This window comes from Trichechus manatus, unplaced genomic scaffold, assembly GCF_000243295.1.
Source record: "Trichechus manatus latirostris isolate Lorelei unplaced genomic scaffold, TriManLat1.0 scaffold00030, whole genome shotgun sequence".
Classification (NCBI taxonomy): domain Eukaryota; kingdom Metazoa; phylum Chordata; class Mammalia; order Sirenia; family Trichechidae; genus Trichechus; species Trichechus manatus.
Window position 1 is genome coordinate 20,877,970 of NW_004443966.1, and position 13,902 is coordinate 20,891,871.

A 13,902-nucleotide genomic window follows, 5' to 3' on the forward strand; every position below is an offset into this window, starting at 1 on the left:
AAATTTAATATTGCCAGTATATATACATATATAAAAATTACATGTTAGCAGATGATATGTGTTATGAAGCAAAATTGAGCAGGATATAGAAAATAAGGAGGGCCTGAATGAGGATAGGATATAATTTTAAATAGGGTGGGTCAGAATAGGTCTTATTGAGAAGGTGATATTTTATAGGCGTTTTAGCCATGTAGATTTCTAGGGGAAGAGCATTTCAGGAAGAGGGAACAGTCAGCGCAAATGCCTTAAGGCAGGAATGTACCTGTCATGTCAGAAGAAAAGCAAGAAAGCCATTTTGACTGGAGCACAGTGGGCAGGGAGGAAAGGAAGGGATTAAAGGGGGATCAGATAACATAAAGCCTTACAGGCCCTTGTAAGGACTTTGGCTTTTAAGCTGAGTGAGATGGGGATACTTGAGGTTTTTTGTCTTAATTGTTGGTGAAAATACACATAGCAAAACATGCATCCACTGAACATTTTCTACACGTACAGTTCAAGACATTGGTGACGTTCTTCGCATTGTGTCACCATTCTCTATATCTCTACTCATATTGTTTCACCACCATTAACTTAGGCTCTCTGTCCCCTAAACTTCTCCTCTGTGTTTTAGAATTACTGTTGTCTGTTTGATCTCATATAGATCATTCTTTAAAAGAGCACACTGCTCAAAGTAAACATTCTTTACTAGTTGAGTTAAACTGTTCTTTAGTTTAAAGATGACTTTATGGGATAGTTTCGGTTCAAGGCTTAAAGATTATCTCAGAAGAATAGATTTCGGGGTTCCCCATCCCAATAGGTCTAGTAAGTCTGGTTTCTATAAGAATTTGAAAATTTGTTCCACATTTTTTCTATTTTTGATCAGGATCCATCTATTAGGTCCTCGATCAAAACGTTCAGTGTTGGTAGCCAGACACCATCCTGTTCTTCTGGTCTCGTGGCAATGGAAGTAGTAGTTCATGGAGGCAATTAGATCAGCACTGCAGGGTTCTGAGCAGAGGACTGACATGATTTGACTTATGTTTTAAAAGGATCACTCTGACTGCTGTGTTGACAATAGACTGTGGGGAGGTAGAGGTGGAAGCAGAGAGATCATTAGGAAGCTGTTGCAGTGAACCAGGTGAGAAAGATGGTGGCTGGGACCAGGAGAACAGTAGTGAATATTGAGAAGTCAAGGATGACTCCAGGTTTTTGGCCTGAGAAACTAGAAGAATTTACTTGCCATTACCTGAGATGGAAAAGATCAGAAATTCAATTTTGGACATGTTAGGTTAGAGATGTCTCTAAAACATCCAAGGGGAGATGGCAAGGAGAAGGATATATCAGTTTGGAATTTTAGAGAGAAAATAATTTGGGCATTATCAGCATGTAGATGATGTTTGAAGCCATGAGCCTGGATGAAATCATCAAAAGAGTGAGCATGGATAGAAAAGACAAGCGAACCACGCTACTGTGGTCACACTACTGTTAACACTATACTGGAGAGGAAGAGTGAGGTAGAAAGAAAACCAGGACAGCGTGGTCTCCCCAAGCAAAGGGAAGAAAGTTATTCAGGAGGAAGGAGTGATCAAACAGGTCAAATGCTGCTAAGAGGCTGAGTAAGATGAGGACTGAAAAGTGACCACTGGGATCCAGCAACACGGAGGTTATTGATGACCTTGACAAGAACAGTTTCAGTGGAGAATGGGGGTGATGGCCTGGCTACAGGGGTTTAGAAGAGAAAGAGAGGAAAGGAATCAGAATCAATGAGTATAGATGGCTACTTGAGGAATTTTGTTGCAAAGGGAGGCAGAAAAATGGGAGTGGTAGCTGGTGGGGGCAATGGAGTCAAGAGGAGATAATTTTTAAAGATGTGGGTTGTATCTTCCTTCAATACTCACATCTTGTTGGTCATCAATCCAGTCTATAATACCTCCAAAACTCTCCCAGATTTACTTCTCAGCCCCATTACCCCTTCCCCACCTTAGGCCCTCATTACCTCTTGCCTGCAGTACTACAGTAATAGGCCAACGTGTGTTCTCTAGGCTGCCACTGGCCACCAGTGTCCTAGGGTCTGCCTGGAAGCTACCGGCCACAGTTCTCCATTGATGACTCTTCCTTTCCTGCAGGATGGAAATTGAAAGCCTGGATAGATGGATGCTGTTTCTTATGTATGCATCTGAATCAGTTAGGGTCCCAGGTCCTAGCAGGAAAAATATACTCCAATTAGAATACTTTGAGGAAAGTTTAATAAACGGACTCTTTCCAAAGGAATGGGCAGTGCATATGGAAACCAACCACAAAGATTGGTGCAGTTTCCTGGGACTAGTAACTGTGGGGCTCTGTTACCCTAGGCCTGAAGAGGGACCCTGGAGGGGAGGGAGTGGAAGATACCTGTTCTGGAAATCTTTGTGAGGTTGAAGAGTGAGTTCTCCTCAAGAACCTGGAAATAAAGGTGGCCCCTGAGAGTTAGAAAAACCCACCCAGAAGAGATGTGAAAGTAAATCACAAGATGGTTGGTCTGTAACTGTGTGACTGAAGTGTTTGGGAACCAACTAAAGATCATCAGGTTGGGGGCTGGGGGCCCCTCAGGGCGGTTGGGCTGGATTGGGATGGTAGTTGGGTGAGCAGAATCTCATCAGTGGCATTAAGCGAGCTAATAAAGGTAAAGTATTTACAACAATGTCTAGCACTCAGCAAGCACCAAGGAAGTAGGTATTATTAAACCCAGCTTGGAGAGAGGTGATGTGAACAGAAGAGAGATCACAAATCACAGGAAAGCGAGGTCCCAGAAGCAGCTGGGGGAAACACATATTCAGGCTTTGGCCTTGGAGATACTGGGCTACATGGAGTCCTTAGAATCAAGCCCACTGCTATGGTGAGGAACAAGATCTCAGGATTCCTTGGCTGAGAACGTGTCATACCATCACCTTATTTCCCCTCAGTGGGAGTTCTAAGCTCACTGGGCAAACTTCTTAGTAACTGGGCTGCTTCTTGGGAACTGCTTTGATCAACTTTGATCAACTGCTTTGATCCCTTGACACAAAAATGCAGGTCTGCCTGACAGTTGTATTTCTCTGTGCAAATTAGTACTTGGGCTTCATACATCAGCATTTATTCTGGCCAAATGTCAGCTCTGCATAGGGAGTTTGTTCCACTAACTATGCCAATGAAAGTGGGTTTTGGAGCCAGTGGCCTGGGAGTCACACCCTTCACAACAGCCAAAAGTGCCCACCTTTAGCAGCACTCCCTGGTGCCAGTTAATCTGCAACAAGTGGCAAGAGTGAGAATGAGGGGGAAGGAAGTTCTAGTTAGAGGGGGTAGACAAGCCTCCAGGGCATAGCCAGTAAAAGAGGGATGCCAAAACCTTTGCCTCCCTCACTTTAGGCACCTCCTCCTTGAGAAAGCCTCCCTAATCCTTGCTCCACCCAGTTGGAGTAGGTACCTTTCCAAGTACTTATCATAGTACTACTGGTCACACTGGGTGGGTGCATCTGTCTACTTGTCATGACACATCTGAACTGGAAGGTAAGGACAATGTCTTACTCGTCTTCGTATTCCAGAGTGCCTAGTACAGAGTAGGTACTCAGTTAACGTTTCTTGAGTGCATGATTGAATGAATGAGACAGACTGAATGGATGAATTAAACACAAGAGGGGGACTGTAAGCCCCCCACGGCAGGAGCCCCGACTGCCTGCCTTGTTGTGCTGTAATCCCCAGTGCCCAGCGCAGTCCTTGGCAGAGTCACTGCCCAAAGTCCTCTGTATGAACTGACAGGCTGACCAAGGACCAAATCTTGGCTAGCCCTCTCCCAGAATCCTACCAGGTCCACGCCTCCCTCCTCTCTGGTTCTTGCAAGGACAGAACACCCAGTACCCGCCGTTGCACAAAGCACCAGAGAACCGGGTCTTGTCTGGTTTGTTCTCTGTCACTGCAGATACGGGGTCTTGTCCTTCCCCCTGAAGGAAGACACCAAGGGCAGGGGTGCTCCGGATACTAGCTGGCTAGGGGTACCCACAGCGACCGGGATCCCAGGCCAGACGCAGGGGAAGTGCAGGCTGCTTCCATAAGAACACTGCCGGCCCTGGCTGAGGGAGTCTGCGGGGCCCGCTCCGGGGAACAATCGGGAGCTGCGCCACTGCCCGTTTCCGCCGGGGAGCGGGGACGTCCTCGGCCCTGCTCCCCTCGGGCTCGCGCGGCTCTCCACGTTCTCTCTTCCTTCCCCAGATTCCGGCTCTGGCGCCCTCCCCGCAGCCCCGAGCTTTGCAAACCTTCGGAGTTTTCCTCCACTTGCGTCACGGAAAAGGCTAGAGGGTGACGGAGCCCAGGAACGAGGCAGCAGCCGCGGCTGGAGTGCTTGAGCTCAGACCCCTAGAGCGAGAGGTGTTTCCCGGTGGGGGTGGATGCGGCCGCCCCAAGGACTAGTCCTGGAGGCTCGCGGCCCCCCCTTCCCGGGTCGTCTCTCCCCTCCGTCTCGCATCCCGGACGGATGGCAAGCAAATGAGATCGACGGCGAGTGGGATAGAAGCTAAACGGAGTAGGCGGGGGTCCGGCTTCAGCGCCCCAGGCCCGCTGGAGGGCGGAGCCGGGCCTTCCCGGCCCAGCCCAGACGCACGGAAGTGCTGTGGAGTTCGCCCAATTCCCTAGCCGGCTTTTCCACCCTCCCTCCCTCTCCTCACCCTCGCCTCCCCCACTCGGTTATTCCCTCCTTCCTCGGGACGCCACCTCCCGGAATCGCCTTTTTTTGTTTTGTTTTGTTTTGTTTTGGAGCTGGCTTCTTGCAGGCGGTGCAGAGGGCTGCGAGTGCAGGAGGAGAAGGCGGGCTAGGGGCGCAGCCCGCTGCCCACCGGCCGGGCCCGGTAGGGGAGAGCGGGAGGACCGACAGACTGACGGCCGCGCCATCTGCTCAACTGAGCTCACTCACCGAACTACTGTTGAGTGTGTGCGTGCGCGCGAGGGGTGAGGGGGTGGGGGTCTCGACGTCCCGCGCGCGCCGTGACTGGTTACCTTTGAACAGGGGTCCTTGGACTCAGATCAGGGTCAGCTTCTGGCTCAGAAACTGCTAAGGAATTAAGCAAACAAAAAGAGTCCACTCAGCGAGTGGCCAGAAGTCGATTGAGTGCCTGGTCCCGCCCCTTTCTTCACTGGAGTGGGGGCTGGCCTCTTGCGGGGCGGGGAGAGGGCGCCTCGAGCCGGCCTGGGGCCGGCCTGTGGCGACGCTGGGGTCGGGAGTTGGCGGCCTGTTGTGTAAGCCTCAGTCCTTGTTTTCCCGGCCTGGCTCGTTGTGAAGCCGGACACATCCACCCTTGGACTCGATTCAGGAGTCTGTGCTGCCTTTCTTCTTGCTCCTCTTGGATTTTCTGGATTTTTGAAAACCCAGTGGCCCAGGAGGAGGAGGAAGGAGGAAGGAGCCGATCCGCGAAGGAATGCGAGAGCCTCCCAGGGCCAGAGCAGCCAGAAGAAGCTGGGAGCCAGAGGGACGGCAGAGCCCTGCTTGGGTTTCAGGATCTGTGGTTTCCTAGTGATTCTCTTCTATTTTAGAACATTGTTCCAGTGGAAAGTGTCGAACTCTCGCCTTTGAAGAGCTGATTTCACCAAGTCACTTGACTTTTCTTCTGGGGGTGGGAAGAGGGAGAGTCCTCTCCCCACATACCCCTCAGGGGCTGCTGAGGGCGGGAAGAAAGACAGTGGACATGAGCCCTCCCTGCTCACAGTTGTGTGCCTGGAGACCAGATAGGGCAGTTTCTGGGCCGTGGACATTGCTCTGAAGAGAGGGAGGCTGGACGGCATCCATGGGTGCTGAGACCCTGCCTTAGGGGCTGAGGGACTGAACTGCTGTGACAGGCGCGGAGCTGCTAGTGCATTTTTGGACAGCCTAGTGAACATCTGGGGTTCTGGCAGGACCCTCTCCTTCCCATCTCTACCACCCGGCCCACCATGGCACTGAAAGGCCGAGCCCTCTATGACTTCCGCAGCGAGAACAAGGAGGAAATCAGCATCCAGCAGGATGAGGACCTGGTCATCTTTAGTGAGACATCGCTGGACGGCTGGCTGCAGGGCCAGAATAGCCGCGGTGAGACAGGGCTCTTCCCCGCCTCTTATGTGGAGATCATCCGTTCTGACACCAGCTCCAACCATGCCTACTATTCCAGCAGTCCCGCAGGCTCTCTGGGCACCCAGGTGAGTTTGCACAGCAGCCCCAATGTGACCAACTCGGCCGGTAGTGCTGGCGGCAGTGGCTTCCTCTCCAACCAGGGCAGCTTCGAGGAGGACGATGATGATGACTGGGATGACTGGGATGACGGCTGCACAGTGGTGGAGGAGCCGCCGGCTGGTGGGCTGGGCACCAATGGGCACCCCCCACTTAACCTCTCCTACCCAGGTGCCTACCCCAGCCAGCACATGGCTTTCCGGCCCAAGCCACCCCTAGAGCGGCAGGATAGCCTGGCATCTGCCAAGCGAGGCAGCGTGGTGGGGCGCAACCTCAACCGTTTCTCGTGCTTTGTGCGTTCTGGAGTGGAGGCTTTTATCCTGGGTGATGTGCCCATGATGACCAAGATCCTTGAGACATACTCCATTGAAATGGGCCCTCGTGGCCCCCAGTGGAAGGCCAACCCCCACCCATTTGCCTGCACTGTGGAGGACCCCACCAAACAGACCAAATTCAAGGGCATCAAAAGCTACATCTCCTACAAGCTCACACCCAGCCACGTTGGCTCACCTGTCTACCGGCGCTACAAACACTTTGATTGGCTCTACAACCGCCTGCTGCACAAATTCACTGTCATCTCGGTGCCCCACCTGCCTGAGAAGCAGGCCACAGGCCGTTTTGAGGAGGACTTCATTGAGAAGCGGAAGCGGCGGCTCATCCTCTGGATGGACCACATGACCAGCCACCCTGTGCTCTCCCAGTATGAAGGCTTCCAGCATTTCCTCAGCTGCCTGGATAACAGGCAGTGGAAGATGGGCAAACGCCGGGCGGAAAGGGATGAGATGGTGGGTGCCAGCTTCCTGCTCACCTTCCAGATTCCCACGGAGCATCAGGACCTACAGGACGTGGAGGACCGCGTGGACACCTTCAAGGCCTTCAGCAAGAAGATGGATGACAGTGTCCTGCAGCTCAGTACCGTGGCCTCGGAGCTGGTGCGTAAGCATGTGGGGGGCTTCCGCAAGGAGTTCCAGAAGCTGGGCAGTGCCTTCCAGGCCATCAGTCATTCCTTCCAGATGGACCCCCCATTTGGCTCCGAGGCCCTCAACAATGCCATTTCTCACACGGGCCGTACCTATGAAGTTGTCGGTGAGATGTTCGCTGAGCAACCCAAGAATGACCTCTTCCAGATGCTCGACATGCTGTCTCTCTACCAGGGCCTGCTCTCTAACTTCCCTGACATCATCCACCTGCAGAAAGGTAAGACCCAGTCCAGGCAGGAAACCCTTACTGAGTCGGGCACTCTGCTGGACACTGGGGATACTGGGATGATCTAGGCAAAATAGAGCAGCTCATCTCGTTTTTCTGTTGTCTTATTCATTCAACAAACGTGTTGAGCACCGACCATGTGCCAGGTGCTGTTCTAGGTGCAGGAATGTTGTTGTGGACAGGCCTGGTCCCTGTCCTCATGAAGCACAGTTCATTCATTCATTTGTTTTCTCTGTTTCTGTCTCGTTTTTTCATTTAACCACCACGCACTGAGCCCTTTCAAGGTATCTGGCTGGGCTCTGGTCATGTAGAAATGATCAGGCCGCAGCCCTCACCCTTGAGGAGCCCACAGGCTCATGTTGACACACAGACCCTGATAACGAGGGGCACAGAGTGCGGGCCTATCTTCTACTCTTCACAAGCTCCCTTCCCCTGTCTGCAGCTTCAGAGCCTGTTCCCATCCCCTGCCTATCTTGTGAGCGCTCTATCTGTGTGTGGGAGGATTGCTGTCCCCATTTTGTAGATGAAGAAGCTGGTGTCCAGAGAAGAACAGTTGCACAGGGAGTCTGTAGCCCAGCTGAGACTGTCCCTTCCTCCGCTGCCTCCCCAAGGACACGTCTGTGTTGGCCACCTCCCAAGCCCAGCCGTGTTTTTAGTTCTCATGGCCCCCTCTGTAGGAAAGGACAGGATGGGCCCTTGCCTGTTACTGCTGGGGCTGTCAAGGAAATGCCAGGGAAATGACTCATCCCGGGTCACACAGGGGCGCCAGGCTTGGCCAGGGGAGCAGAACCAGGGGGCCAGGGCACTGCCCACATGGCCACATCCAACTCCCCCTTCTGGAGCCTGCTTCTTGTCTGAGCAGTGAGTCAGGGCTGACCTGGCAGGTGGCTGAGTCCTGGGGACAGCAGGGAGAGCAAATGTGGTAGAGAGGTGTGGCCCTCCCTCGGGCTGCTGGGTAACTCAGGAAGAACGTCTGCAGGGCGTGGGGCTGGCTCCCTGGCCTCTAGGCCCTGAGGTCAGGCCTGGCTTGCTGGGGAGTTTTACTGTGGGTGGGGCCAGGAGGCAGGCCTCTGGACGAGTCTGGGCACAGCAAAGTGCCCTCCCTACGTCAACACCCAGGAGAGTCTGGGGCAAGCCAGCCCTTCTCTCCTTGACCAGGAGGATGACTTCTGGAACTTCAGCTTCTAGCTTCCTTCCTTCCCTCACTTTCTCGTCTTCTTCCTCTTGTCTCTGCCCTTTTCTCTACTATCCACCTTCACCTCCCCTCCTTCCCTTTCCTTTCAGCTCCAGGAAACATGAGGCTCCAATTTGGCTCTGTCCCCAGTTTGCTGTGTGCTCCTGGGAAGTGCCTTCTCTCTGGGCCTTAGTTTCCTGGGGAAGTGAGGGCAGTGGGCCCAGTGAGCTCTCAGGCCTTCAAGTAGGGAGGGGGAAGAAGGGCTTCTGGGGAGGGTCTGACCAAGAATAGAGCGATGGCAGAGAGCTGGCTCTGAGCTCCAGGGGAAGGGCTAGAGCAGGGGAGATGACCGGGGCTGATGGGGGGACCACTGGGGCAGGTGTCTCCCTATGCGGAAGTGGAGCCACGTGCACCGCCACACTAGCGCCTGGGAAAGCTGGTTCAACTAGCTCCTTGGATGGCGTGTTCCTGTGTGGCCAGTGGGAGGCAGGGGCACAGGGATTAAACAGCTGCCCCATGCAGTGGCTGGGGACCCTCGCCCAGGTCAGGGCTGGGGGCAGGAAGGCGACCTCATACCAGAGCTCCCAGGATTGAATTGAAGCAGAAGGGAAAGAGGCCAGACTGGCTTTTCGGACCCCGGGCAGGGAGACAGAGCTGAGAGAGGCCATTTCTGAGTCTCCACTTAAGGTGTTTCTAGGAGCAAGGGGCTACCAGTCCTCTGGGGTGATGCATTCAGCCTCAGGCAGAGACCGACCCACCTTCCTTGGTTTGAAAGACCCCTTCTCACCAGGCCAAGCCCTCTCAGGTTCTGCATGCCCCCCACCCCCACCCCATCCCCAGGCCTTTGGCCTGGAGTGAGTTAGGGAGGGGACTTAGAATCTGGCTTAAACAGAACCCGGCAGGCTTCAGGGACCACAGCCTGTCTGGAGGTCCCACACTGGCCCTGGGTCCCAGTAGTCTGTCCAGCCTGTGAACAGATGGAGTATGTGTAGAAGGGAAGGCAGTAGAAGGAATGAGGTGGGAGACCCAGGCAGGGAGTCCAGAGAGCTGGATTTGGATAGGTGAGGCCTCTGAGGTGACCTTGAGAGAATTTTTCCCCTCAGTCTCCCTGTTAGTAAAATGGGATCAGAGCCTGGTTGGGGCTGAGATGAAACCCATAGGCCTGGACTGCCCCCTGGTCCAGCCCATGAAGCTCAGTCCAGGGGTCTCCTGAGAGAAGGGCGACCATATAATTAACTGTCTATACCAGGGCAGTTTTGTGAATGAAAGGGGCCCTAGTAATTACCCTGGGACAACAAGGGGAAACAGTGCATGCCCAGCCAAGCTGGGACCTGTGGTCCCCTACCTGAGAGCCAGCAAGGGCAGGGCTCAGGGCTTGGCCCCACCCTAAGTCTCTTCACAAGTCAGGGAGGTTGGTGTGATCACCTCCATTTTACAGGTGAGGAAACTGAGGTACAGTGAGGTGAGATGAAATGCAGAGCAGGAACTGGAGTCCAGGTGTGTCTGACTTCACAGCCCAGGCTGTTTCCATTGAGCCAGATGGCGGGGCAAGGGACTCCCCAAGGGATTGGAGTCTGGAGTAGATAAGATGGGGGAAAGGAGGAGGCAGGGAGACCTGGGCGTGCAACAGTAACTCAGCTGGAGGCAGGCCCAGGAACACAGAGCATCAATGGAGGGGCTATGAAGCTTGACGGTTGGCCAAGGAAAGGGGGACAAGAGGGACAAGACCTTGCCTGGGGAACAGATGGGTACAGCCAGCCCTTCACCCTCTGTGTGTTCTGGGCCATCATCTAGCTCCCTCTCCCTCCCCTTCTAGTCCTTCATAAACCAAAGAGATTAATCCCACCATGAGCCATCACCAGCTGGTACTTGCTGTGAGCTCGTGGACAGTAAAGCAGTTTGCACACAGTTCAACATAGCATCTTGAGCTCCTACTCTTACTGCAAGTGTGGTCCTAAGTACTTTATACATAGTAGTTTAATTAAACCTGAGGTATACTATACCAGTTGCTGTCAAGTCGATTTCGAATAGAGAAGGTATTATTATTCCATTTGACAGATGTGGACACTCTAAAGCACCATACCATTGTGAACAGTTGTCAGCAGCGTGACACGTCTGGTCCAACCTCTCAGCCCATTTGACAGCTGGGAAACCTGCAAGCTCGGCAAGAGCAATGGTTTGCTGGAATTGACACAGCTAGGACTAGGACTCAGACAATCTCCTGCCCACCAACCTTGGGTAGGTGATAACTATACCTCCAAGAGGTAGGGGCAAGACAGATAGAGGTGGGGGAGTTTAGGGAATATGCCTGGGATCCTAGGGCTCTGCATCCAGCTTCCTTTCCCTGCTCCTGGGGACCTGCCTGGAGGAGAACCCCCAGGGCAGGAGGCTGGTACCTCAGCTCTCAGACTGAGTCCTAAGAGTAAGGTAGGGGGGTGAGGGATGCCACACAGGCCTGAGCCCCTGGGTCCTCCTTCCCTGACCCTCAGCCTGTAGGGTGGGGTACATCAGCTGCTCCCAGCCCCAGAACTGAGTCACAGGGTGGAGGGGTGACAGAGAGCAGGGTGGGACCTCCCTGCTACACTAGGCTTCTGCCCTCTCCCCCCAGCCCTCTGCCTGTCAGTAGATGCCTAGCGATTGCAGTAGGTTCATTTCTACTCTTTTTGGGCCCTACTGTCCTCATCAACAAAAGGGGCCTTTTCTTCCTCCAAGGCCATAGGCAGGAGAAACTCCTGAATGCAGGTCCGCCCCACCCCCCTGCACCCAGACTTAGGCAGGTGGAATTCAGGCGAGTTCCGTGTCTCCTCTTCAGGTAGGTCCCCCTTGCTGAAACATAACTCCACTTTCTTTGTCTTGCTGTTTTCCACCTTTCTCCTTCTGGTCCTTCCTGCCCCTTGGGACTTTCGTGAATGCCTGAGTCCATTGTCTAGGGCCTGACACATATGCCTGGAGGACCCAGCACCGGCTCCCTGCAGGAGAAGTGGTGTCCCTCTCCCAGCTATGGAGGGGTTCCTCTGGGCCAGGCATTCCCCACTTGTGGGGCAGGAAGGAGGCTTGAACCCTCTAGGCAAGTCCTTGCCCCCTTAGGGCCTCAGTTTCCTCTGAATAGTAGTGAGGTGGGGTTCTAGCTCTGAAGTCTCTTAATGGGTCCCCATCCTGGGCCTTGGGCTTTGGAGTGATATCCTCTTCTGCTGCCCAGGGGTGGGCAGTAGGGATGGAGCAGGAGACATGAGGTGGTCCAGGGAAGGTGGCGGAAGGACTGAGTGGGTTTAGGGCTGGGAACTGCAGGTTGCTTTTGGGTCTGTGTGAGCAGCCCTGGAGACTCCAAACTTGAGTCTGTCTGAAATGGCACTATTAGCTGATTAGCCTTGCACTTGCCAGCTAATATGTGTGCTGCACATAGGGAGTGTACCCTTGTGGCCCTTTGGGAAAATGAAGTCCTCCCACCTAGAGCCCTTGGAGGGCAGAGGAGAGGAGGCCTGGATCTGGGCCTTGAAGGGTTGGGCCAGACTACTGTTCCCATATCACAGATGAGAAAAGTGAGGCTCAGAGAGGCAAGGTGACATGCAAAGTCCTTGGAAGGGAAGGCAGGGCATGTACCCTTCCACAGTGAGCCTGAGGGGATAGAGGAAGTGGAGGTAACTTGAAGCTGTCTGCCAGGTGAGGAGCCATCCTGGGTGGCCCTCAAGTTCGGGTCATGTGGAGAGTGGGAGCAGTGTAACTTCCTAAAATGAGCTCCCTAATCCCTCAGGACCAGGCCTCATGTGCTGGCAGCAGCAGACAATTGGGGGAAGCCCAGGCTACTCTCAGAGCACTCTATATACCCCACTGCCTATGGAATAAAGTCCAGACTCAGACTGTCATTCAAGACCCCTGCTTGTCTCTTCCCACTCCTGGCCAGTGTCCATAGTGGCCCCTGAACTCCTTCTCACTCTGCCCCAGCTTTGCTGGTCCCCTCACCTGGAGAGCCTTCTCTGCCTCTAAGTCTTTCTTGTCTTTAAGTCCCTCCTCTTCCAGGAAGCCTTCCAGATTGTCCTCTTTCTCCTTGGGTCATGTCTTGGCAGACTGACCCACTGCTTGGTGCTGAGCTTCCCTGGCTGGCCTCAGTTTCCTAACTCCTCTGTCTGCCTGGGTCTCTGAATTTGAAGCTCCTCGAGGGCCACATTAGCCTTGCACAGGGCTATACTTAGTCAGTGTTGGGGAAGTGTGGGTTGAGCGTGTGCCCAGCCCTGGAAGCAGGGGGTGGCACTGGAGAAGGCCCGGCCATGCCCCCAGGAGCCCCAGTCTCTGCTGTGGATGGGAAAGGTCAGCCATGCTGGGTGTGTAGGAAATTGCAATATAGACATTGCTTCAGTCCCACCAGCCCAGGTTGGGGTCCAGGCACACCACTTCCAAGCTGGCTGACCTTGGGTAGGTTCCCTCACCTCTCTATGGGCTTCTCCACAGTTTACTCATCTGAAACAGGAATAAACAACCCCTTTCATAGGACTGTTGGACAGATTGAGATGATGAGTGTGGAGGCCACATAATGGCCCAAAGTCACACTCTTCATAGGACCAATCATCATCATCATTGTCACTGTAGAAATGATCAAGTCAAACCACCCAAGAAAACAATGTAGTGCAAAAGCAGGTAGCCCCCCTCCCCCCAATCACCCTGGAGCATCTAGGGGCCTAGGGCAGAGCAGGTGGAGTACCAGGGTCCCCCTCCATGTCTGGGGACAGTCATGGCTCCCTTGCTGCTGTAGGGCAGGGAAGTGCCTTCTACTGCCGGGTGCCAGGTGATGACCTCCTGTGCATTATCTCACTGCATCCATGATGAGAACACTGAGGCCCAGACGGGACAGGTGACTAGCTCAGGGTCATGCAATGGGTGTATGGCAGAGCCGGTATTTAAGCCAGGTCTGTCTGAACCCAAAGCACGTGCTCTACCCGCAGCCCTGCTCTGTTGCTTTTTTACATGGCTCAAACCACTGGCAGCCACACCAGGGCACTGTTGGCAGATCTGGTAGGAGGCCACTCTCAGCACAAGACTGAGGCCCCTGCTGAAGGCCTCCAGAGTTATTTCCAGCATGTAGAGCCTGGGGCGTGGCATATAGTAAGTACTCAATAAATTCATTTTCAATGCATCAGACAACTTGAGTAAGGGTAAAAGGAATACCGTCTAGAAGACCCTTGGAGCCCCCCTTCAAGGGGAAAGGGGGCAAGCAGAGACAAGTATGCTGTTCGTGTGCAGTGGGTGCTTTTGAAGTGCTTGGAGACCGTGCTGCCCTCCAGACCCTTCCCACCTCCTTAATCTTCTTTGCACTTTGTATTTTCTATAGCCCGTGAGGAGT

General features: G+C 53.7%; 1 protein-coding gene across 2 annotated transcripts in view; it reads left to right on the forward strand.

Annotated features, from left to right (window-relative positions):
• Window positions 1-5,552: 5,552 nt before the first annotated feature.
• The window catches only part of SNX33 (sorting nexin 33), a 10,117-nt gene continuing 1,767 nt past the window's right edge, over window positions 5,553-13,902 (forward strand). The window contains exons 1-2 of one of the 2 annotated variants that reach the window (XM_023729639.1): window positions 5,553-7,119; window positions 7,342-7,384. In XM_023729639.1, coding sequence (XP_023585407.1) covers window positions 5,914-7,119; window positions 7,342-7,384 — 1,249 coding nt within the window. In that variant the 5' untranslated portion in view covers window positions 5,553-5,913. Of the gene's footprint in view, window positions 7,385-13,902 lie in introns of both variants that reach the window. The other variant, XM_004374762.2, reaches the window with a different exon arrangement.